At 38.9% G+C, this 27,209-nt stretch overlaps 1 protein-coding gene across 2 annotated transcripts; it reads right to left on the reverse strand.

Annotated features, from left to right (window-relative positions):
• Nucleotides 1-24,593, reverse strand: LOC117479761 (verrucotoxin subunit beta-like). Of its 2 annotated transcripts, none has more exons than XM_034126839.1 (3): nucleotides 24,564-24,593; nucleotides 9,745-9,857; nucleotides 1-4,437 (listed from the first exon to the last, which is right to left on the reverse strand). In XM_034126839.1, the coding sequence occupies exons 2-3, from the start codon at nucleotides 9,842-9,844 to the stop codon at nucleotides 1,553-1,555; spliced, it is 2,985 nt and encodes a 994-aa protein (XP_033982730.1). In that variant the 5' UTR covers nucleotides 9,845-9,857; nucleotides 24,564-24,593; the 3' UTR covers nucleotides 1-1,552. The 2 variants fall into 2 exon arrangements, with proteins under 2 accessions (XP_033982730.1, XP_033982729.1); XM_034126838.1 differs by lacking the exon at nucleotides 24,564-24,593 and adding an exon at nucleotides 24,372-24,388.
• Between the last annotated feature and the right edge of the window lie 2,616 nt (nucleotides 24,594-27,209).

Below are 27,209 nucleotides of genomic sequence, written 5' to 3' on the forward strand. Positions count from 1 at the left end.
TCCAACACAATCATTTTATTGTCACAACTCAATTACATAATATTAAAATAATTAAGTACGGTTTCCAGTAATACCAAACATATTGGTATTTTATTCGAAATTTTCAATGTAATTATTATCTTGTCCTTTTTGTAATTAAAACAGAAGAAAAAGGAATCAAAAAAAAACGAATACAGAATGCATCATGGATTAAGATTGCAGTTTGCTCAACATAACTATAGGGATAGTGGTGGTCTAATGGATAGTGAGGTGGGCTGAAGATCGGAAGGTTGTGAGTTCAAATCCCGCCAGAAACACCACCACTAGTGTTGCTTTGGATAAAAACGTCAGCTAAATTAAATGTAATGTAATAACTATCAAACACGACATGCAACAGAAGGAAGGTCCATGTTATTAAAAACTGAATCAAATGAAACAAGAAAACATTAATATATACAGAGCCATAGTCAGCTGGTATTCATTGCCATTCCATCGCATTCGGGAAAATTACCAAGTACATTTCAAAAGTTTGCAAAAAAAAATCTCCCTACCATAACGTATAATTAAACTTTGTCTTTGGGTATGTACAACTATGTTTGGCTTAATGATGGTTAAAATAGGATGATGGTTTTTTCGTTTTCACTTCATATTAAATTGGAAATTGCATGAAATTAAGAGCTGTTTGTTTGACTGTGTGTCTTTGGACCCCAGGAAGAATAGCCAATGATCATGCTAGTGCTATGGGATCCTATAAAGTATACAAATTGAATTAGGTGAAATAAACTGTTATTTTGTTATTGCATGTTTTTCAAGACAAAATAAACATAACTGCCAAGCCAAAAACCATTTCTATAAACGTCAATCTTAAGTATGTAATAAAGTATTAATACAAAACAGTGGTCAGTGATGTTTTTGGCCAATTAAAAAAAGTTTAATTAATTAATACATTTGGTGCTAATACTAAATGAAATAATTTAGCGACAGCTGGTCAAATTTTCTGGAAGTGTAAAAAATCTTGTTAATGCCAAAAAGTAAGATATCATTTTTTAATGATAACATGTAATGCTATCTTTAGCATGACAATTAGCAAAAATGTTAGCATGTTAGCGTCATAACAATACAATATGTGCACACTAAATGTAATGTACTAATTGTCATACTGCTCAACTGTACATATAAATTGTTATTGTCACTTTGGCCTTCAATCAGCATGTCAATGTAATCTGGAGTGGTCAGAGGGTTAGGCCTCAGGGCGATCTCTTGCAGACGAGTTAAAGAGTGAGTTGACTGATCCACGAGGGACACTATCATCTCTTGGAGGTAATAGTTCTCCTGCTCTCGACTCTCAATCAACTCCTGAACAGTCATCTTTTCTTTTGCAGCTTTATTGTTCTTGACTTTAAGCTCTTCCAGTGTATGCTTCTCTTTTTATACTTTTACATAGTCCCCTGTTGGATGTTTGGTTGGTATTGTATTAGTTTTCATCTTCATGCTCTTTCATCTTTTCTTTCGGTGGATTTGATGATCCAGCAACTTGCGGTTGCAAACCTTCGAAGGCCGGTTCAATATGCCTTCAGTCTTTTAGAACCTCTTGGGTCTTGGTTGTCAGTTTAGTCAAAGCAGTGAAGAACTTCTCCATATTTTTGATGCCCATGTTCCAAAACATTTCGTCAAATTTAACATCATCCTCATCAGAATTCTCATCACTGACCCGTTCCCTGCTGCTTCTGTTATCTGCAAACAATGCTGAGTTGTTGAATTTGAAGTGAACTGGAAGCCCTAGGTGTTTTGGACATGGAACCCCAGACTTCTTTATTGCCTCAAGAACAGGTGGCTGCTTGCCATCTGCAAAGGTGACCAGCATCTGAATATTCTCTGCCACATCTTTGCCAAAGATGGAGAGCACAGACTCAAACACATATCGTTGTGTGGCTGTTAGTCGGGCAAGAGAGGCCTGGGTGACAAAACACACAGCATCAATCTCACCGACTCCATTCGCAGAAGTTAAAAGCCCCCTGATTTTCTCTGTGATGTCCTCGTCTCTTTTTATGCCTCTTGTATCTCCAAAGCCTGGGGTGTCCACAACGGTCAGAGAGAAAGGGATTTTAAAGCCCTCTTGGTGGTTGATTTTGTACACAGTGACTTCAGGGGTCTGGCTTTCAGTTTGTGATCTCGACTGATCTTCAACAACTAATTTGAATCTGAAATCGTCCTTCCACTCAACACCAACTATGTAGTTGATGAGTCCATTGATCAGAGTGGACTTTCCAGATCCGGTTGCTCCGAGAAGCATTATTTTGCAATTTTGCTTCATGCTTTCTCTGCCAAAGTTATACATCTGGCATCCTTTGACGTGCATGTCTTCTTCTGTCAGAGGCAGTTTGTAAACTGAGAGAGATTTCGATTTGATACTTTTGCTTTTACTTTTGAGGGATTCTGCAAGACGTGCAAATTCACGTTTAGTTGTGCCGACATTAACAGTGATGCTTTCTTTGCTTGTTCCAGCTGCACCACAATCACACCTGACCCTGACAGCGTATTCTGTCTCTGGCTGAATTTCTGAAATGCTCGCCTTCTCAGCTCCCGCCATCATTTGCTCCCAGTGGAGATCTTCCTCTTTCACCTGTTGGTCTTGTTTGGCGTACTCCACGATGTAGCTCAAAACGTGGACATCTTGTCCGAGCTCAGCAGGTTTCTCCCAGCTGACTAATATCTCACGTGAGGTAGATTCAACGTTGGGTTTTCCAGGAGGGCTGCAGGGTAAGGTTTTAATGGGTCCACTGACTTCATTGGCTGGCCCGGCACCTACTGGTGTCTCTGCCCTGCATCTGAACATGTACTCTGTGTTAGGACTCAGGTCGCTCACTGTGACTTCTTCAGCTTTGGATGCTGTCTTTTGTTTCCAGCCGTCCTCTCCACTGACACAGTACTCAACAGAGTAGGAGGTGATGTCCTCTGCTCCACATTTGGGTGGAGAAATCTTCAGTGTCACACTGTTGTGGTTTATATCACTTCCTGTTACTATTGCAGGCTTTGAAGGCGGCTCAAAGTTCTCATTGACAGAAATGCCGTCTGTATAAAGGTAGATGCTGGCACCTTTCTGTGTCTCATTTGTTAAACCCACTGTCAGAAATGTGATGTTCTTGTTATCCTTGTTGGCCTCTGCAAAATCACTGAATAGCTTTGTTTTGTTTCTCAATGTTTCTGCTACTTTGTTTGTGAGGTACCACTGTCCCTTCTCTACATCTGGAGTGTGTGGATCTTGAGCATCGTCTGTTTTGGGTGTTTGTTGAAGGTAGTTTGATAAAGTTGAGAGGTATGGTTCATCACTTCCCAGCGAGGTGAAGACAAAACACACAGCCTGCTTTGCATTTAGAATTTCTTCATGAAGATCATTTTCGCGTGCAACGATCTTGGTGTTTTTCATCATGTTGGTGTATGACTTTAACGTGGAGATTTCTCTCTCCTTGCAGTCCATCCACTCGTTCAGGTCCTTGCTGTTGAAAGGAGAAGAACATGTCTTCCTCCGGATCTCTGCGAGCACAGCTTCTTCTTCTCCTCCTCCTTGGATTGATGGCAGTTTATTTGCCAGGTTTTGTTGGAATTCTTGTTTGAACTCAAAGCACTTCTGTTTGAAGGTTTCAAGTTTTTTTCCAATCTGCTGGAACTGCTGTGCAGTTTGGGTTCTCAGTGCATCGTTGCACCTCATTTCCAGGTCACTGAAGCCCTCCAGGACACTCTGACATTTTTTATCTAATCCTTTACTTATCTGGCGGACAAGTTTAGAGCCAGTAGAATCTAAACATGTCAGTGGCAACAGCCAGACCTTCACTGGTACTGCGTTTTCCCCACCCTCCAGCAGCTTTGGCAGACTTTGGTACACTTTTACTGCATCCTGAAAGGACAGAGGATTTGTTTCAAGAGCAAAGTCTCGATGGAATTTGCAGGAACATTTATCAACATTTGCTCTCTCCTTGTCTTCCATTTTCAGCAAGCCTTTGCCCTCTTTTGCTAGGGAGGGGATTTTGTTGATCATCACCTTCAAGTTGCTCTCAATATCTTCATAGTTCTCGTTGACAGACACATCACGGTCAAAGACAAAGAAGGCTTGAGCGCCATAAAGGATACGTGTGACTACATGTGTTGCTATTGCTTTCTTAAAGTCATATGGATGCTTAACATTGCCTCTCCCAAGATGATCCATGGACAGTTCGTGGACGTTTGTGGTAGCTTGGTACGTCAGTGTTACTCTAGCATGATTTTTGGAAGTCTTACTATCGTTCAGGTATTTGGCTGATCCTTCAACCTCTACCAGTCCACTCAAGAAACTTGCTTTCAGCGAGGCTTCAACATTTAGTGCTGAAGATTTATCCTCAATTGATTCAGATGCCACCATCTCTCTTTCTGGTACTTCTCTTGTATATTTTTCCAGGTCATCACAGTCCCACAGTTTCACATCTGTAAAAAAGAAAGGAAGAAATCCAACTACATTTTATTGCATGATAGTAAGGCTTCATTTTTTTTAACACAAAATAAAGTTTATATTAAGTTTCATTTTAAAAGGTTAGTAATTCAAAATGATAGTTATTCACATGTCATGAGGTGTCTATCTGATAGTGCTGTAGCAAAATTGTGCTTGATTCATTTCATAGGCATTTAATTCAATGCCATGTCTTTATTTTGAGTCCCTACTAAATGTATAAATGTGTTGATACTGTTGCAGGCTTACTCTAATTTTCATTTGACTCTATTTCCTCTCTAAAAATCAGACAATAACACAAAGGCGAGGCTCTCTGTATTGCCAGAGCAGCGTTTAACTCATATTTTCTCAAAAAAATAGGAACACCTAGGATTGTTTTTAGAACTCGAGAGTCACAGCTTTATTGAGCCATATATACCTATCTAGTCTAGTTGCCAACATAGTGAACCCAGAAATGTTGAGTACACCAAAGTTTTATGTTAGAAATGTATAAAACAGGTCCCCAGCACATTAACTGCACAATTGGCATACATTCTGTTCATTAAAATGAATGGCATTATAGCCTATGTTTATTTATTTTATTTATTTAATCGTTTATTTGGTAGGGACATTGCACATTAATGAACACTTGAAACAATAAATGTACCAAGCATAAATATGCCGGATTTAGCTTTGAGCTACTTTCCATCCGCAGTCCCTCTTATAAAACATTAAGAAAATGACATTTACAGACATAGCAAAAACAAAAACATGAAATGCAAAAAGTGCAAAAGAGCAAGAGCAGCATACACAAGTATTTATGATATGGCAATACAATATAGCAGCATCGATACACAAAGTGTCAGAGAAGATACAAGAGCTACCTAAAGTGATTTGGAGAATTTTGGAGTGGTTTAGGAGGTTATGAGGATGATGAATCCATTTCTGACTTTTTCAGAATAAAAAAGGGCCGACAATTTTACCAGAAAGTGGCCAAATTTGCACTCTCTTTGGACTGATTTTGACTACCATGAATAGTGTTGCGACTATATATAGAAAACACAAGATAAATATTATTATCCCTACAAATTCTTTTCAAATAAATAGGCAATCTTTCCAATCCAAATGATCAAGAATCCCCTAAATCTTTCAAACCAACCCACAATTAATGGTAAAAACTGAAAATGACAGTTTCTATGTACATTTCTGAAATTTCCGGGTTCATAATAGGAACCTATGAGTTGGCAACTAGACTAAGCCCTAATCTTCTTATTTCTAAATAAACTACTTTACTTTATCAGGAATGTAACTAGTCTCTGTACTTGACTTGTGAGATCTTAGTCCTGCATTCAAAACCATTTGCCGCGTTCATACCAAGTACTTTCCTGTACTTAGTGCCGGCACTAAGAGCCCCGGCGCTTTTAACCCCACGGGAATATTTCTCACTCAACCAGACTACACCCTCAGGATACAAATACATGGAAAAACCTTGCCACCATGGCCGTGGCGATGGAATTGCCATTTTTACTCGTAATCACATAAAAACTAATGCAATGCATTTGAACACCTTGCTTTTAATCGGTCTGGTCCAAAACCCCTGGTTACAGCGGTTATTTATGACCCTCCAAACCATCACTGCTTTTCCTCTCACCTGTCTGAATTCCTCGCTCAACTCTGTTCCATCTCTTCACATGTTCTGGTACTCGGTGACCTCAATATTCATGTTGACACACCTGACTCCAAAGCCTCTACAGAATTTAAGGACATTGTCAACTACTTGAATATCACACAGCATGCAGACTTTCCCACCCATAAAAAAGGAAACACACTGGACCTGGTCTGCATCTCTGCCATCTCCATCCACAATCTAAACACATCTGACCTCACAATCTCCGACCATCTGGCAATTTTCCATGGCCATCCTCACCCCAACCCCTCTCATCAAGCAGACGCGCAGCATAACTTTCCAGAATTTCAAATTCATAAACCCCTCCTCCTTCTCCTCCCTACTGGCTGCCACCGTCCCTGACTCCACCCTCACCCAAAATGCTTCTCCTGATGACCTGGTCTACACCTACAACAATGCTCTTTCCTCCAGTCTCAATTAACTTTCTCCTATAAAAAACAATCAGTTTCCTTCACTCACTCCGCCCCCTGGAACACTGATCATCTCCGGCGCCTCAATACGGCAGCAATAACCCTAAGACACTTTTTTCAACCAAAAGAAAACTCCTCAAACCCATGGACACCATCTCTGACTCCTTTACCCCACTTAACATGTGACTAATTTCTCTAATTTCTCCAGGACAAAATGACTTCCAACTCCTCCACTCATCCTTATCAGGAACTGGCTTCTACTTGCTACTTTAACAATGTTACAGACAATTATACATACTTAGTATCTAATTTTGGACACATTAACCTGTTACGCACGGCCCGCCCGGTACCGGGCAGAAAAACACGTTATTTGCAGGAAACAACGTCTAAGGAATGTTAATATTTAATAAACTATGAATGTTTTATATCCATGTAACGGGAAGAAACTCAGCTAACTGATCTTTTTAATTTTTTTTTCCAAAAAAAACCCACAATGCTAGCACTGAATTAGCCACGAGCGGAAAAAAATTAACCTAAAACGGCACTTAAACTCACTCATAACTCCCTTATTACTTATCCTAGATGCAAAGCCAACCACTCGGTTTTGGTGTCCTGGAGACACTGAATCTAATGGTGCCCTCCTCAACACTCAGTGATAAACATTCGCGACGCTATAAACGAAAGCGTACATCATAACATGTGGAGCTAAGTAGCTAGAAACGCTAACATAGCTTACCTTGGTCAAAACTGGTCTTCAATGGCATTAAAACGATAAAAAAACGATACTGCAGTTAATCCATAGGTTCATCCTATGTATCTGTGCCTTCTTTGAAATTATTTCTGATAATCCATAAGCAATAAAACTGCTTATTAATTTCCAAACTCCAGAAGGACAAAATCTGCAAAACTAGTTTCATTTCTAGACGCGTTGCCCTCACCTTTTCTCTTTACAATGAGTGTGTGTGTGGGCCTCCCCCTTCGATTCTATTGGCTCTAACGGTCAGAAAGGTGTGTCAACGATCCCAATCGAGTAAGGGGGGCCAGAGATAGGTCAAATACACCCAAATGACCCCAGAAGTGGAGGTTTTTGGCAAAATCTCTCTAAAAAGGTCAAATTTCACTTGTTTTGCATCAATCATGATACAGGGTACTTATTATATGTTGTACTTTGGATTCCTAAAGCTTTTAGTCTACTAACCCATCATCCAAGGGTAGTTTTCACTATCTGTAAAAAATAATTTTTGGACGGACACTATAATTTACAGTTTTTTACTATGTAAAATCTGAATTTTCTTTAAAATAAAAAACATTTATATTGATTCTGACACTTCTACATCCAACTCACAGATGTAACCTTGCTTTGATAAAAGAAATTATTCATATAACCCTTTTAGAAGTTAAGTTGTAGTCATTTGTTTTGGGCATGTCATTTTCGAGCCTGAAACATGAAAAACAGGCTCGGTGCTTAACAGGTTAACTTTAATAGGTTTCTGTTATCTTTTTCCTCAAGCTAACAATTCCAACATGGCAAATCCCTCTATTCAACATATAATGGTGGAGATAGCCTGGCTGTGTATTTATGGATGCATGCAAGTCCTTATTTGAGGGCACTCCAGGTTAAAGGACACTGTGCGGCGAGACGCTCTCCTTATCATCACACAGGTCCCCCCTCCTTCCAATCACCCTTTTACATAATTCACTCAAATCACCACTTCTGACCTAGCTTCCCTAGTCACTGGCATGAACACATCAACCATCATACTGGACCCAATGCCCTCCGCCCTAGTCAAGGCCTGTCTCCCCCAACTTGCTGCCCTCATAACCACAGTCATTAACCTGTACTCTGTCCACTGGCCTTGTAGTACCTGATTTGAAACCCGCTGCTGTCACCCCTGTACTGAAAAAACCCGGACTCAACCCTGACACCCTCAATAACTGCCGGCCAATCTCCAAGCTTTCATTCCTCTCAAAGATCTTGGAGCGAACTGTAGCCCTGCCAACTTAAATCTCCCCTAGACTGCAATAACCTTCATGAACTATTTCAATCCAGTTTCCGCACTTGTCATAGCACCAAATCTGTTGAAAACGGAACCAGAGTCAGAGTCATTGACAAGGTCACCAATGACATTCTCCTCTCTGCTGGTTCCCTTTTCAACCCTAATCCTCCTTGACCTAACCGCCGCCTTTGACACCATCAATCACTCCATGAATTTCTATCAACAACTGCAAATCCCCCACTGCTTCAGTCACCCACAGCATCCCCCAGGGTTATGTACCTGGTCCCCCGCTCTACATCCTCCAACTTGGACAAATCCTCCGTCAACACCAACTCCGGTTCCAGTGTTATGCTGATGACAACCAGCTCTACCTCTCCACCAAAACTATTTCTGCAGCCACCCACTGCCAACTCACCAACTGCCTCACTGATATTAAAACATGGATGCAAAAAAACATTTTCTGAAAGTGAACTGTGACAAATCTGAAATAATCATCATCGGCCCAAACTCACTAACCGGCTTCACCCAGGATTTCTCTCTCTATCAACAGCACTATCGTCAACCCCTCTACTCATGTCCGTAACCTTGGAATCATCCTAGACCCCACCCTCACTTTCCTCCCTCATGTAAACCAGGTAAAAAAAATCCCTCTACACCTCAAGAACATTGCCCGTATCCAATCTTCCCTTTTCCTCCACTGAAAATCTCTTCCATGCTTTCATTACATCCCGACTGGATTACGCAAACAGCATCCTTCATGGTTCACCTGCATACATCCTCAATAAACTACAATATGTCCAAAACTCCGCTGCCCGCATGCCCCCCTCCACTCGTCGCTCCGACCAAATCAGCCCTATCCTCCACGACCTCCAATGGCTACCCATCAAATACCGCTTCAATCTCTAATCATCACCACTTTAAGGTCTCCAAAAGTCTATCAAACTTCACCCAATATTTGAACTATAACAAAAGAAAACATTTGATAATAGACTTGCTGCATGCCAATGTCCACCCCTGGGTGGATCAGACCACAACCTGATAAGGCTTGTACCCATGTAAAAACCTAGTATTTTGTATTTTTAAACAAGGACCATGCATACAATATATTAATCTGAAAAGGAGAAGATATGATTTATGACAGATATTTAGATTACGTTTTGTACAATTGTTGTTGTTGAAATGCATTTAATAACTATACATATGGATTCTTACCAGGGACCAGGACATCCTTGCGGCAGTCGTACAGCATCCCTAGGCTGAATCGCCGGCCGTGTGCCGCCACTTCTATTTTTTTGTTGACTGCAGAATCCATCTCTTAGTCTAGTCTAGAGAAAACAGAACATATGTTTAGTAAACTTACCTCAGTTTTTTTTTATGTTTGCTCCTCTGAAGGCGAAAATTAAATACAATATCTTGTTTTTGGTTGAAACCTTAGAATGCAAATTTAATTAGTTTAATGTTTTCCATTTTAAAGACTGTTTGATAGCCTTTTGTTTAAAAATATCCTGAAACAAACCAATTACTACATGCAACACATTACACATTTGTTATCAATTGTATTTACATCAGAGTGGTTTTAATGGATCTGAATAGATTGGTCTGGTTAACTGGCAATGTATGCATCCCATCATTTTTTTAAATAAAGCACTTATATTGTAAAAAGTTTAAATTAATGTTAAAAAATTATAGTTTTTCATCAGAACAAGCTGTTTGCAAAGCATTGATATATTATCAACTTACAGTTGTTTTGGCAAAAAGTGAGCAAAAGGCGCGTTCACACCAAGTACTTTGCTGTATTTAGTGCCGGCACTTAGTGCCCCGGCACTTATTACCCCAGGGCACTTAGTACCCCAGGGCACTTAGTACCCCAGGGCACTTAGTACAGATCGCGTTCACACCGGAATAAATTCCCTGCAAATGAGCCGCTGACGTCACTTCGTCTTCTTCTGCTTTGGGTTTACTGGCAGGCCGCAAACAACTTCATGGCGTATACTAGGGATGCTCCGATCGCCAATTTTGGGGCCGATCGCCGATCGCCGGAATCAGTATCTGCCGATACCGATCGCCGATCCGATCGAGTGGGCGGGGCCTAAATGGAAGATTTAAACATCACTTTAAATCTTCCATTTAAAGTGATGTTTAAAACTCAGTTAATGGGGCTCATTCACTGGAGCTTCCACAAACTACAATCAACTTAATTATTACATTCAAATTATGTATATTATTCAAGTTTACATTCACTTTGGATAATACCACGGGAGAAATTAGCAAGCGCTCTCTTTTCCTCTCTCTCCCTCTCTCTCTCCCCCTCTCTCTCCCCCTCTCTCTCTCTCCCTCTCTCTCTCCCTCTCCCTCTCCTGACAGCCCGTCAGTATCGTCTCATGCAGCTCGCTGATCCAGTAATGTGTGAGGCCGACAGTGAAGAATAAACATATTTATAACTAGTTTAGCTTGTTCCAGAGGTAGATAAAATAGCTAAGTGTGTTAGGTCTAACTCTTAATGTGTGTTTCGCTCCGCTCACCGGTCCGTCACAGCGGGTGGAGCAGCAGGATTTCTGCTTCACACACACGTTGCATACCGCTGTTTTACTGTCTTTTTCGGACACCTTAAAATAATGCCAGACCGGTGAAGCCATTTTGGCGAGCTTGTTTTGCCGCGTACAGAGAAAAGTGTCATGTATTTTACGTCATGCGATCGGCCCTCGCGATCGGCATGTTTAGAGAGCACCGATCGATCGGTAGAGAGTGAGTATCGGCAGATCTCGATCGGTGACCGATCGATCGGAGCATCCCTAGCGTATACTGCCACCCGGATTCCCCGGCCTGAAGTCCCCGGAGTTGGGGACTGGCTTCAGTAGAAGCTGCTGGGACTCCGAAGGGACTCTGAAGCCTTCCGAGTAAATCGCCAGAACGCCGACACCTCCTCATCTCCACCGCTCCGATGTTTTATTTTGTGTTGCCATAAGTTAGTCTCTCTGCGTTTGTGCGCTGGGCGAATGTTAATGCTAATAATGCTAATGCGAGGATAATAAAATGTACCATCTCTCAGCAGGCACTAAAAATGGGGGTAAAAGTTCCCGGGAGTGCTCTTTTTGGTGTGAACGCGACATAAGGGGTACTAACGGAACTAAACGCGAAAAGTACGGTGAAAAGTACTCCGGTGTGAACGCGGCTAAAGTGTTTATTAATCCAGGAGACACAGAGCAATGAGTTTTAAAACCAAAACACTGCGAGAGTTAGTGATACATCTCTTTTTGTTTGTCCATGTGAGCGAGCTCTCTCACATTACATAGACAGCTAATCAATTTTGTTTAAACAAATATTGAAAGTAAGTAAAGCTTTAAAGGTCCCCTATTATGCAAAGTGCACTTTTTGATGTGTTTTATACATAAATGTGTCCCCGGTGTGTAAGGAGACTCACAAAGTGTCAGAAAATAAAACCCTCTCTCTTTTCCCCTTACCCAAATCCCTACAAACAGGGGTACAACGGAGCTGATCCAGATTTGCTGCGTCATGACGACATTACTCAAATGTGGGCTGCATTTACATTGAACTCCTGGCAACATTCCACTCACGGCCCTATCTTCCCCTATATACAGTCGTCTAGCTGAATCCCCTCCTGCAGCTGTGTGTCTGTGTATTCAGCAGGATGTCTACGAGAGTGACTTAAGAGTAAAGTTGTTATATATATAAAATACATACAATGGCACTGTTAGCGGTAAACACTGAATAAAGAACATGTCAAGCTATGTACTGTATCAGAAGCAATGCGCAACGTGTTTTGGAAGTATCAGAAACAATGCGCGACGTGTTTTGGAAGGTCTGTGTTTACATTAGCAAGCATCGCTAACACTCAGAGCTAACCTTTACTGGAGAGAATATGTGTAATGTAATTTCCTTGTGTTAAACCTGCAAGAGAGAAAGCGTTTGAGCTCCATACTGTTTCAGAAATAATGCTTGATGTGGTTTGGAACATAATATGGCATTTAATCGCGGCAGCGTTTAGCTGAGTTTCTGCTGGTAGACAGCCTTCTCTTCACAGAGCTCACCGCTTGCATGAGGATGCTCCAAAGGGGCGTGGCCAGCAGCAGCTCATTTACATTTAAAGGGCCAGACCTAGAATCTGGCCTTTAGTAACAGGGCTGAAATAGAGGGGTATGAGGCTACAATCGGCGTCTGTTTGGTAGTTTGAAGAAAACACTTCAGAGACATGTTTTATATAGATTTGACCCTATAATATATTGTTCAAATATAGCATAATAGGTGACCTTTAAGTAAGTAATACATTTCTGAGGATCCAAGATGGTGGCGTAGAGAAGCAGGCTAACCACACAGAAAGCCTCGAGTTTTAAATACAGTTATATCATTCCCCTATATGACCCAGGGAATTTGTGTTCACAACAGAGTTTATTTACTTCAGTTTCCGGAACTCTGTCTCAGTTTAGGTAGCTTGATTTCACAAACTAGGGTAGTGCAGTGAAACTACACGGTTATAGAAGGAAGTATAGGCCAGTTTCCCCTTTCAAGGGGTAGGTGGGTTTTTGTGAGGCCCAGACAGGGCAATTATTTTATTTCTCCATGAAGCGTGTTATTTCTTGTCTTTTTGCACATTTTTACAAACAAGCTATTATGTCAACTCAGGAAGTGTATTTTTTCAGCTACTACACCCATAGATACACCTATTTTATATCAATCACATGTGTGCAGCCATAACATATACATTCCTAAGCTGGAACATTAATGGAATCAACAAGCCAACCAAGCGCCGTAAAGTTCTCTCCTTCCTTAGAAGGCACACAATTGATGTGGCTTTTTTACAAGAGTCTTACTTAACAGATACAGAGCACTGTAAACTGGGGAAACAATGGCAGGGTCAAATATTTTTTGCCTCATTTACCTCGCCTGCAAGAGGGGTGGTTATCTTGATAAGGAAAGGGATCTCCTTCCAAGTAGAACAAGTTGAAAAGGATAAAGGGGGTAGATACATCCTAATAACAGTATATGTTGGAGCCCAATTGATCACTATGCTTAACATCTATGGACCAAACCAAGATGACCCTGACTTTTAAGCTAAACTTTTTCTTAAAATAACGCGTGATCCATCTGAGTTTATAATAGGAGGGGATTTTAATCTGGTGCTCGACCCCACAAACGACCGATCCTCCGGCACCTCTAAAAAATTAACATCAGCAGCCAAGACGCTACAGATCTAAATGTGCTTGATGTGTGGCGGGAGGGACACAAATCTCAACGTGAATATAGCTTCTACTCACATATGCACAAAAGTTACTCTAGGATAGACACTTTTTTTCTTCACACAGCAAAAACACACCTTGTGTCTTCCTGTGAATATTTAGCCAAGACACTCTCAGACCATGCTCCCCTTATGCTTCAAATAATATTAAAGGACCCCCACACAAACCCTAAACACTGGAGGTTTCTTAACCACCTTCTTAACCAGCAAAAACGGACATCAAAACAGGTGACGCTAGATAGCTAAAAATGCTAAAATGTTTACCATGGCTCTGTAGTCTCTCCAAAGTGGTCTTCAATGGCATTAAAACGATAAAAACGCTGCTGAAGTTAATCCATAGGTTAATCTAATGTGTCTGTGTCCCTTTGAAATGATTTCTGATAATCCATAAACATTAACCTGTTAAGCACCAAGCCTGTTTTTCATGTTTCAGGCTCGAAAATGACATGCCCAAAACAAATGACTACAACTTAACTTCTAAAAGGGTTATATGAATAATTTATTTTATCAAAGCAAGGTTACATCTGGGAGTTGGATGTAGAAGTGTCAGAATCAATATAGGTGTTTTTTATTTTAAAGAAAATTCAGATTTTACATAGTAAAAAACTGTAAATTATAGTGTCCGTCCAAAAATTCGTTTTTTACAGATAGTGAAAACTACCCTTGGATGATGGGTTAGTAGACTAAAAGCTTTAGGAATCCAAAGTACAACATATAATAAGTACCCTGTATCAAGATTGATGCAAAACAAGTGACATTTTACCTTTTTAGAGAGGTTAAGCAAAACCACCCCACCTCTGAGGTGATTTGGGTGAAAATGTTTTTTTTTCCATATCTCTGGCCCCCCTTGGTCGATTTTGATGGTTGACACCTCTTTCTGACCGTTAGAGCCAATAGAATCGAAGGGAGAGGCCCCCACACACACACGTTGTGAAGAGAAAAGGTGGGGGCTGCGCGCATGTAAATTTGCAGCAGAGTGGACCTATCTCTAGCTCTGGCATTTGGAAACGAAAAAGCAGTTTTATTGCTTATGGATTATCAGAAATCATTTCAAAGAGGACACAGACACATTGGATTAACCTATGGATTAACTTCAGCAGCGTTTTTATCGTTTTAATGCCATTGAAGACCAGTTTTGACCAAGGTAAGCCATGTTAGCGTTTCTAGCTACCTAGCTCCACATGTTATGATGTACGCTTTCGTTTATAGCGTCGCAAATGTTTATCACTGAGTGTTGAGGTGGGCACCCCCAGATTCTGTGTCTCCAGGTGATGCAAAACGAGTGGTTGGCTGTGCATCTAGGATAAGTAATAAGGGAGTTATTGTGAGTTTAGGTGCCGTTTTAGGTTAAATTTTTTCGCTCGTGGCTAATTCAGAGGTGTTAGCATTGTGTTTTTTTTTTGGAAAAATGTTTTAAAAATATCAGTTAGCTGAGTTTCTTCCCATTACATGGATATAAAACATTCATAGTTTATTAAATATTAAGATTCCTTAGACGTTGTTTCCTGCAAATGACGCGTTTATCCGCCCGGTACCGGGGGGGCCGTGCGTAACAGGTTAAAACTGCTTTTCCGTTTCCAGATGTCAAAGCTAGAGATAGGTTCATGCGAAAATTACATGCGCGAAACCCCCACCTTTTCTCTTCACAACGTGTGTGTGTGGGGTACTCCCCCTTTGATTCTATTGGCTCTAACGGTCAGAAAGAGGTGTCAACCATCAAAATCGAGCAAGGGGGGCCATAGATATGGGAAAAAAAACATTTTCACCCAAATCTCACCTCAGAGGTGGGGTGGTTTTGGCTAAACCTCTCTAAAAAGGTCAAATGTCACTTGTTTTGCATCAATCTTGATACAGGGTACTTATTATATGTTGTACTTTGGATTCCTAAAGCTTTTAGTCTACTAACCCATCATCCATTCACTATAAGTAAAAAATTATTTTTGGACGGACACTATCATTTACAGTTTTTTACTATGTAAAATCTGAATTTTCTTTAAAATAAAAAACTTCTATATTGATTCTGACTTTTCTACATCCAACTCACAGGTTTATCATTACTTTGAGAGAAAACATTATTAATTTAACCCTTTTAGAAGGGAAGATATGGTCATTTGTTCTGGGAATGTCATTTTCGAGCCTGAGATCTGAAAAACAGTTTCAGGGCTTAACAGGTTAAAGCTCAATAAATAACAGAGAAGACCTTTGACCGGCACTTTTCTAATTTTGTCCGGAAGATTTAAACTTTAACGGACATCTTGACCGGCGAAAGAAACTGAAACTGAAACTCTGCCGCACGGTCCCCTCGTTCCTTGGAAGAGGCGGAGAGGTGGGTGTTTGTCATCTGCTGGTGGACTAACCGGAGAGAATTACAGTGCTTGCCTCGACGGGGAGGGATTGCATTGAATTAAAGCAGCGGGAGCAAACGCTTGCTTCGGGGAGGGAGAAAAAAAGCCACAGCGGAGAATAAACAGAAGGGTAACCATGGTTACCATATGCACGGGAAGTCTTCTTCGCTGCTTTTGTGGCAGACTACAGCGCCACTTACAGGCCTGGCATATGTACTACAGCGTCTCCAGCGCTTTCGAGCATCAATGGCCGGCCGTGGCCCAACCCCACATTCCCCTGATAGGTGGAGAGTTGGCCCAATAGCCGTAGCGCCACCGTCCTGATGTCAGGACAGTGTTCAAATCTGGATCAGTTTTTATCAGATCCGTTGCAGCCCCTTTTTTTTAGAGATTTGGGTATGGAGGAAAATAGAGAGGGTTGTGTTTTCTGACACTACAAACGTGCATTTTGCAAGATAGGTCCCCTTTAAACTGCACTGTAACTTTTTATTCATGTATTTTTTTCTTTTAATGTTTATTTTAATATCTTTGCTTTTTAATGACTGTTTTTAAATGCCTTTTTCTGAATGTCTTTCATTTTTGTAAAGCACCTTGAATTGCCTTATGTTGGAAGGTGCTATACAGATGAAGCGTCTTATTTTGGACAGTTTAAAGTGCGAGGGTCGTGATCGGTTCATGCACGTTCCGTGATGGCCGGCCGGCCCCCAGTCAGACTTGATACCGCCCCCATGATAAATACATTTAATTATTGTGAAGCCAGCTGCAATGGATCATTGATCCACCAGGGGGTGCAGTGGGCTTCCACACTGGAGTCATGTGAAATCAACTTCTAAATAATAGATGTTGTTTAGTCGGAAAAAACGAACGAGCCGGCTCTCCCGATTTTTAATCCTAATTTAATCATCATCATTGATGTTTATGTTCGCCTAATTGACATGAAATCACTGACAAATATGAATATTCTGTATTCAACTTCATTGAAACGATCAGGATGGGTGTTATTTTTCCCCACAATGACCAAGTCGCTGCAAATGATCCCATGTATTACATGTACATGGCCACATTCTCAACAAAGTTACGTAACGAAACATTCTGTATTCCTTGCTTACTTTTTATTTAATGCTTTATAACAGCTGGAATAGTTCGTTTAGAACAGGCACCTCACTCGCAATCTGCTCCTCCGCAACGCCTACCACCTACCTCCGGCTGAAATTATGAATGTACAGTAAGGCATAGTAATCATAGATAACACGGCAGGGTCCGTTACAGTTTGTTTTCATCTGATTTCAAATATTTCAAATGTCTGAAGTTAATAAATACATTCTCAGTGTTCAAGTCAATAATAGTCATATAAGAAAAGTACTGATCTAATAACAGAGATTTTATAAGGACTTTTCAATGTTCGACATCGCTCATGTGAAATACAGTAAACTGGATGTTGTGGTGCCGAGAGGCGGGGTATCAAAAGTACAAGCTAAACTTTTATTTAGCATCTGAACACACTTGTAAACAACGTGATGCCCGGGAAGCGAAGACCCGGCGGAAACAGCTGGTCTGGTTCACTAAAATGTCCGTGTACAGTATATCTGGTACTAATGTATAGCGGATCTTTGTTAAGATCCATATGTCACGGATAGAACTATATATTGAGCTTTAAAACAAATGATATATATTATAATAAAATAAACACCGGCTGTTGTTATGCCTGCTGTAACGTTTACTTTCTCCGTTCTCCGCTTAAGTAATTATTACTTCCTGGTTAGCTTTCCGCTCGAAATTTAAATCTGAAAATGGCAAAATAACGGAGAAAAAAACGTTCACAGAGAAGACGACAACAATTGTCACTTGCACTTGTCATTTAGCATCTGAACACACTTGTAAACAACGTGATGCCCGGGAAGCGAAGACCCGGCGGAAACAGCTGGTCTGGTTCACTAAAATGTCCGTGTACAGTATATCTGGTACTAATGTATAGCGGATCTTTGTTAAGATCCATATGTCAGTAGAGATGGGATGGCAGAAGGTGCTATATATATATATATATATATAATTCCAAAGCTGGTAAAGACCTTTCAAATTTAGCAATAATAGTCATATAAGAAAAGTACTGATTTGTTCTTGAATCAACTTTTTTATGGAAAATGTTTTATGTAATTTTATTTCATTTTAAATAAAATGAAAGACATTCACAGTTAATGTAATTAGATATACATTATTAATGCCATACATTTTTAAATGTAATTAGATATACATTATTAATGCCATACATTTTTGCATAAATATTTATTCAGTATGATAGCTGTCTAACAGAAGTTAAATCCATTTCTCACTTATTCTGACAATGTACTTAACCCCAAATAAAAGAACCCAATAAAAATAGTTGTTAAATAATAGTGAAGTCACGTTGTAATAACAATAACTCATCTCTCTCGGTTTTTTTTGTTTTCTTTGTGTGCTTTGCCAAAAGCCACTGTGTCAAGTGTCCTAGTTGGGTTACCGTAACGAACAGCAGCCGGCTCTCGATTTTTAATCCTAATTTAATCGTTTATGTTCGCCGAATTGACATGAAATCACTGACAAATATGAATATACTGTATTCAACTTCATTAAAATGTTATTAACGTGCCTAAACTCAGTAATTCACTAAAAATTACTGATCCCTCCGCGTTGCGGAGCCTGGGTGTTATTTTCCCCCATAATGACCAAGTCGCTGCAAATTATCCCGCTTATTACATGGCCACATTCTCAACAAAGTAACGACATGACTCCCAATATTAATTAAAATGCTTTTATGGATTTAGAAAATATTTTTATTGATTTAAAACATAGTTCTATGTATTGATTTAAATTTACATGCATCCGCTAAGAAAAATAGTCCGTTGTTACCGTTTTTTAAACAGTCAGAATGAAACGGCAGCTCTCAGCTGTGTGTTCACACTCCTAACTCTGATCTTTCTTTTCCAACAGTTAAGTTAACTGTAGGTTACTCTGAGTGACAAGCTTACAGTTAGTGAAGTAACACTTTTTTTTTGTGAGTCACGACCTCGCTGTTTCATTCTAACATAACGCTCCAAATATGACTGTTTCCACTCGGACTTCAATACAGCAACACCATTGTTTGGTTTCCATGGTAGCGTGTCTCTTTAGTAGCGTGCACTCCTTTCCTGTAAATTACAGGTCCAGCCAGGCAAAACAGTAATATGAAATATGAGCGTTAGTTTTTAACTGAAATGATCAAATAAAGTCAAAATGTCACAGTGTTTACAAACATTGACCATACCGTTCACCAGCCCCCACCCCACTCTTTGTTTAAAACGAATTGGCCATCGGAATGTGTGTGTCCCAACCCCCCCCTGTGATATCTCTTCACAAGGGGGAGAGAGTTAGACGCTCGTGAATTGTCAACGGGGGGGGGGCCTCTCTGCACGGAGGAGCCGCGGAGAAGTGAATCACAGTGATCTGCTATTTTAAAGTAAATTCAACACATATCGACCCTAAATATAGCATATATTAAGAACGAGAAAGTGTTAACATCGTTTTTTGTAAACATATGACCAATGTGCGAGGGTGATGACATCAGAGCATCGTCCTATGGGCTTAGCCCCGGACAGGTACAACAGGTATTCACTCAGAGGGGGGTAGTTACTCATTTACATGTCAAAAAGCAACATACAGTAGGCGGGTGGGGGATGGTGAACGTTTACATTTCTCTACAGCAGTGGTTCCCAAACTTTTTGTGCCCAAGGCACACCAAAGGACAAGTAAAAATCTCAAGGCACACCTATTGTGCGAAATAGCCCTTATAACACGTGTTATCACTCATATCATGTAAAATATCTGTAAATGTGCATAATTATTTACTAATGCCAAATAAAATGTATAGATAGAACAATCAGTGGTTCAAGTTAGTATATTCCTCAGTGTAACATATCCACTAGTTGCAAAGCTTAAACATTTTTATATATTTTTTTATTTTAAGGGAAAGGATGTTTTCACTACTCAGTTTGTCAACTATGTTACGGACAAACTTGATGTCATTACAATCATTTGATTAAGTCCTGCACTTCAAGTAAAATCAAATTTGAAAGGCTCTTGAGTCTATTCTACCATATATCCAAAGATTTTTTAAAGTTTAAAAAATAATTGTATTAAAGTTTTGTTTTTTCATGTGATATGTTCAGCACTGTCATTAAGTTTAGGGATATTTTGTATTATAAAACTACCATACAGGTCATTTTGATAGTTTTAAGAGATGTCATGTAAAACTCCAACCTGTGTAGATATACATTATACTATAAAGGATATCAGAAGCACTATTTTAGATATTTTAAATTTGAAAAAATGAGGTGCAACATAGTTGACAATGAAAGTCAAACATTTGACGCAAATAACATAGTTGACTGGACACATTATTAACCATCAGCACTATGTTCATTTCAAGGCAGAAGTGCAAAATTCCATTGATAATGATGTGTAATGACGTCTACATGTCGTACAAATTGTCAACTAGGTTACCTGTCAACTAAGTTACTACAGTTATTACAGTACTGGGTAACTCAGTTGACAGGTAACCTAGTTGACAATTTCCCTATTTTGACCCATCATTTCAATGGTAGGCCTTGCCTGGATGACCACATGTCATTTTCTTGAACAGGTTAACATCACATTTGCACATATAATTGAATTAAAATCATTAAACAATTGTAAACCATAACAATGTACGTAACATTGTTGATTGTCAATGAGTATATTAATTGACCATGTGCTATTATACATAAAATATTGTAAAAATGTAGAGGACAATCACCACAGTGTGTTCAAAATGTCTGCCAAAGAGGAACATGGCATCATGTGATGCTGGTGACATGGTATTGGGACAAACAATTTTTGAGTTAAAGGGGGAAGTTCTGTTAGAAACATAGTTGACAGAACTTTTGCGGACATTCATATATTAAGATATTTAAATTATTTAAAGGGGGAAATCAATTAAAAATATGTTATTATTCTTTAGTATTTAGACTTTTGAAATAAATGAATCATTTTTTAAATTTACTTTAATGGTTTTTATTCATTATTTTGAATCCAAGACACCCTCAACTGAAAAACGGACATAGCAAAAACTGACAATTTAAGAACATCATGACACATTTCAAGCTAAATAAAGCATAGGATGCACATAATGTTTGTGTGATATTATAACATGCTTTCCAATAATAGGCAAAATATGATATTTTTGAAGAAAATAGTTAGAATAATTATAATTATCATCAATGGACATCAATGGACATGGAATGTACCCTAAATTGTAGAATCACTCAGCAGTTACATACACCAAACCTTCCAGTTATATTCCTATCAATATTATGAAGGCTTTTACAGAAGGGTTTGGTCATATATAATTCATAGCCTGAATTATATAACATTTTATACCTAAAAACATGGTGAAAATTGATATTTTAGGGCTGTTGACAGTATTTTCTGATTTATGGAGTGATACAAAGAGATATCCAAAATCCCTTCTGTAAAAGCCTTAGATACTAATATGACTACAAAATGAAACAATAATTTTGATCCTGGCTTTATCCAAAGTTCAGATTTCGGTTCCTGAAATGTGTTAAAATATGCGCATATTTCATGAGATAATGGTTCATTTGGATATTTAAACATGCTATTTCAGAAAACTTGTAATACAAAAAACAATTGCCTTATTGTAAGTAATTAACTGGAGAAATATTTAGCTGATATCTTTAAGTTAAAAATACCCTATTCACCTGGGGTGTCTCGCCTTAATTAGATGTTTGATAAGTGCAGATCACATAGTAAAACACGTACACAGATACATTATTTTGTATTTTTATTAAATTCGACAATGTCAATTTCACTTTCCACTATGTCCACCGTTGTTTTTCACAACGAATGGCAGAACTTTATTGAGGCCTGTAATTAGTCAACTACAGGTCTCTTGAGTCAGTCTTTTTCTTCCAAAAAGCTTGTGACAAGATGTTATTGCTCTTGGGGCATTAAAAACAAGATTTTAACTTTAGTTTTTTATATAATATCTGCATTTTCTATTGTGAAAAACTAAGTCTTAGTTATTTAATATATAGCGCCATCTCCTGGTTAAACCCTGAAATTGGAGAATAGTGGGAGGGCCCTAACATTCCTGAATACTGGTCTTTGGCAGGCAACTGGCTGGCAACTGGCTGGCAGTCGGCAGGAAGCTGTATGCTGGAGTCCAAAATAAGAGGCTCCATCTGTATAAATAAACTTGCCTTGCCTTGCCTTGCCTTACAACAGCCGACATACACTTTTGCAGTTTAACATTATTCACAGAACCTACTTTACACCAAAAAGACTTCATAGGATAAATCAATCAATTTCAGATATTTGCCCTAGATGTACTACAGAGACAGGTAGCCTAATTCACATGTTCTGGGACTGTAATAAATTAAAGCACAAATGGGGGTCAATATGGAAGATTCTTAAAGAGATTTCTGAGATTCCTTGTACACCCAAATTAGCCCTGATAGGCGACATTTCTGACATCCCTTCACACAAAAGGAATAAGGTGCGCCTAATCAAACTGGCCATGATTGCTGGCAACAAATGTATTGCTCTATTATGGAAGAGTGCAGAACCCCCCATAAGTAAGTAAGTAATTAAGTAAAGTTTATTTATAAAGCGCTTTTCACAGACAAAGTCACAAAGTGCTTGACAAAACAATAAGACATCCACATAGGAGGCGTACAATGCTCAATGAACCCACATGTTAAGAAGTCATAAAAGCACCAGAGCATAATTAAGACACAATAAAAACACAATAAAACAAAACTTACAAATGAAATTTAAAACAAACAAAATAAAAACATAGTATTAAATGGAATAAGATCAAGCACACCGGTTACCCAAATGCCTGACCAAACAGGAATGTCTTTAAAATAGTTTTAAAAGAGTGAACAGACATAGCCATGTGGCTCGAAGAAATATCCTTCTACATGATGTCAGAAAAAATTATGTTCAATCTTAACAGAAAGCCACATCTCTTTGATAAGTGCTGGTCTGGCTTTAGGAATTATATAGAAAACATCCAACAACCTATTGCAGATTGAAGAAATGCTATGACGCATTGCATCGGCTGAGGCAAGTAGTTGAATCTTTCTTTCTCCTTTTTTGACGATTACTGCACAGTGTGGCCCTGTCTGGAGGTAGGGGTGGGAGGGACTGGTCTTAGGGGTTTTCTGTTTTGTCATATCATTGTGTATTTTGGTTTATTTTTGTCAATGCTATTACTGTAATGGTCTTTTTATGTTATGATCATTATTGTTTTGTCATTGTTTTGTCGTCTTTTTGTATTTCTTTTTTATATAGCACCTGCAATTGTACTCTGTATTCTCTCCTGTTATTGTGTTATGTGTGGAAAAAACAAATAAATAAAGTGTTAAAAAAATAAAATAATACATTTCTAACTGAAATAAATGTATTTCCAGAAATATCTAAGAACTAAGGGTTTATCTTCTTTTATAACATCTGCCAAGACAATATAATGAATTCCTCATTAGCCTAACTTTGTTTAGGTCCTTAAAAGCAAAGACAATTTATGTACATGGAAAACAAAAAACGGAAACAAACTTCTGAGTCTAAGGTTATCCCAGTTGGGGGGACACGGATGTCTGAATTAGAAGGAGCACCTCTATACACGTCACATGTAGGTGCAAGGATAATTTAAAAAAGCTTTGACTACACAAACTCCAGGCATTGGTTTGTGTAGTCTAACCATGTGGTTAGACTACACAAAAAAAGCTAACGCTTTTTATTACATACGCTACCTACAGTACAGAGTAATTTGGGGTGAGGGATCTAGCCCAAGGATACTACGACATGTTGACTACAGTGAGTGTCATAGCGGGATTGAACCAGCAATAACCTGATTTCTAGATCAGCAAAATAAACCACTTAACTAAAGCTTCTAAAACCACAAATAGTATTTAAATCAACAATGTGTTGGTCCCCATCTAAGAAAAAAAAAGTGAATTCTCAAGTTATAGTGCAACTGTTCTCTTTAAACATAAAGGTCCGATGCCTCAATTAATGCATCACATTTGTTGAGATATTTTTAGCACGTAATACAGTACAGTACAGTTAAATGCTTCATAAATAATAATCAAAATGCAAAAGAAGCCATTTAAAAAAAAATGTAAATGTTGTTTAATAAATGATATTATTGTAATTTATGTACATACCCTGCTGAAATTGAGTTCTTGAAGGATGTGCAGTTGCACACAGCATTACCTCAGTTTAAATCATAGTTACAGTCTTTGGATAAAAAGTTATTTGTTATAAACAAGAAGCTGCAGGACTCATGATTTCATGGTAAAGATACACAGCAAACTGCATGCATCAGCTCATTAACAAACAACATTAAGTGTACTTACTGTAGAGATGTGTGTGATCCTCTGAGGCAGTGCTGTAGTTTCACAGGTTATATTGTCTCTGAGAGAGAAACGCCCCCAAATCTTTATTCATTAACAGGAGGCGGAACTGAGGAGAACCGGGATGATTTCCAAGAAATTACCTGCAGAATAGTGCAACACGTCTACACCATCCGTATGCGTTTGTGATAGGATAAATGTCACAAACGAAGGATAAATGTTACAGGATTTTAAAAAGTAAAATGTTTTTAAGGCAGTTCAAATAAAACGTTCTCAATATTTTTTTTAAGATTGTACATTTTAGAAACCTTGTATCCAAAAACTCTAGGTCGCAAAGTCGGAGCAGATGACCTATTGATATCGCCAACATTTTTATTATTAATAATTTGTTATGCAAACTCTCAAACAAGGAGCATTTTTAACTGAAAATGTTGTGATTTTAAAGAACTTCATCTGCTGGTAGAAGTTATTCATAAAACATATGAAAAAGAACGCTGGGTGTCCGTGACAACCTTGGGTTCTCGTGACCTGAAGAGCTGAATTCTTACCCTTCTGGTTTTCCAGGCCTTTTGTTTTTCTTGTACTCAAGCCAACCTGCCATTTGAGCCCTGAGTTTCACTCACATTTTTTAAATTGCAAAGCTTGTGCGCTTCTGTGGAACGCTGTGTTCTCCACTAACAGGAAATAATTATTTAAAGGCTTAAGAATGCTTGGCAAACGCATTAACAGTGATAAACGTAGTTTACTGATATGATCATTTTAGTTTGGTGCAAGATCTTTTTCTTTTGTGGCCCTCACATAACTTTAAAGAAGCAGCCGTAACTGTACATTTGACCTACGTGCACGATATTCACACAAAATGTGTATAACAAATAGACTTAAAAAAGTATCTTGGGGCTTTTGTCTTAAAACCCACAAGAAATTGGCAATTTTTCATTTAGTGTGTTTCTTTTGTGTTTTTTTTGGCCCTTTTTAGGATTTGAAATCAATCTTAACTGGCTTCAGACAATTTTGGACATAGGTTTACCAGCTTTCAACATAAGACTACATTTCTGCTCAAAATATGATCTTGTGCTATATTAAGTTGAGGAGTAACATTTGTTATGCAAACTCTCAAACAAGGACAGTTTTCAACTGAAAATGTTGTGATTTTAAAGAACTTCATCTGCTGGTAGACATTATTGATACAACATATGTAAAAGAACCTTGGGTTTGCGTGACCTGAAGAAGTGAATTCTTACACTTTCGGTTTTCCAGGCCTTTTGTTTTTCTTGTACTCCAGCCAACCTGCCATCTGAGCCCTGAGTTTCACTCACATTTTTTAAATAGCAAAGCTTGTGTGCTTCTGTGGAACACTGAGTTCTCTACTAACAGGAAATACTTCTTTAACACTAGAACCGCCAGAGATTTTTTATACCTAAAACCGCCACCTGGGTCAAATTGACCCGCTATTAGAATGCATTGATTTTCAAGGTAAAATGTTCTTTTATTGAACAGAGAGTTTTGATCGCACAGGGATGAAAACGTATACCAATATAATCTGTGGACTCTCAGGGCTCGACATTATAAATGGCCCGCTGGGCAGGAAGCATTATTTAGACACCGCGGCCAGCATAACGTACTTTCAACTCGCCCCACAGCTGTTTGCTGCGGAGCGCAGTGCGAGCAGTCTCCCGTGAGCGGGAGCACACTCCTTCACTACAGACTGTCTCTATCTCTCTCTCTCTCTCTCTCTCTCTCTCTCTCTCTCTCTCTCTCTCTCTCTATAACTATCTATCAATATATCTATCCATCTATCTCTCTCTCTCTCAATCTATCTCTCAATCTATGAGGAGGAACCGCAGTAGACAAAAGGCGTTGCTATAGCAACACGCAGTGGCGTTTTTATATGTACAAAAGTGGTGGGGCACAAAAAAATGTGATGTCTATATATAAGCTTCTGCAGTGACGTGCAGTGACGTGCAGTGAGGTTCATGGCTGGTGAGGCACTGGCACTGACTCTTCAGGTTTACAAATATTATATTTTGACCTAAACCAAAATATAATATTATTTTCAAAAGCTTTTTTTGTCTGATGCTTCGATTAATTTTAAACAGACAGTTCAACAAAAGGATACCCAAAAAATGTAATTTTATCATTTAAATATTGAATTGTTCTCTCTTAGTAAGATCCCATTTTCAATAAAATGGCGGTCTTTTTTGTAAAAGTCCTCCTTATCTTCTTGTAGTTTCAAAAGTCTATCATAAATCTAATCGATAGATTTATGATAAAAAAATTATAAAAGTAGGGTAGACATGTGGATGTTATCCGGCTAATCAAAACGTGCATTTATCTAACAGGTACGTTTCCCACAGATCTTATTTCGAGCTATTTTCTAAAATCCTCTGGAGAAATCTCATTGCTTTTTTGTGCTTACTTCCTGGTTTTAGGACGCGCCACTGCAGCTCTCTCGTCTCCTCTTCAAGCACCACACTTTTCGCGGCACACGTACTTACAGCCAATCAGCTCTGAATGATTTGAGATGACGTATGGTAGGGATGGTAGCTCCGTGCCCCTCTGGTCATTATTTTTTTGCCACACACATTACTTGGAAAAATACTCTGAGCATGCGCAGTGTAGTTTTTACAGTCACCGTTCACTTCACAGCGA

The sequence above is a fragment of the Trematomus bernacchii genome, unplaced genomic scaffold (genome assembly GCF_902827165.1).
Source record: "Trematomus bernacchii unplaced genomic scaffold, fTreBer1.1, whole genome shotgun sequence".
Lineage (NCBI taxonomy): Eukaryota > Metazoa > Chordata > Actinopteri > Perciformes > Nototheniidae > Trematomus > Trematomus bernacchii.

What these genes read in the sequence shown, in the direction of transcription:
- LOC117479761 (XM_034126839.1), bottom strand. Translation starts at nt 9,844, where the DNA reads ATGGATTCTGCAGTCAACAAAAAAATAGAAGTGGCGGCACACGGCCGG. An exon ending in CAAGGATGTCCTGGTCCCTG is followed by an intron (nt 4,438 to 9,744) that starts GTAAGAATCCAT and finishes TCTTTTTTACAG; the next exon opens with ATGTGAAACTGTGGGACTGT.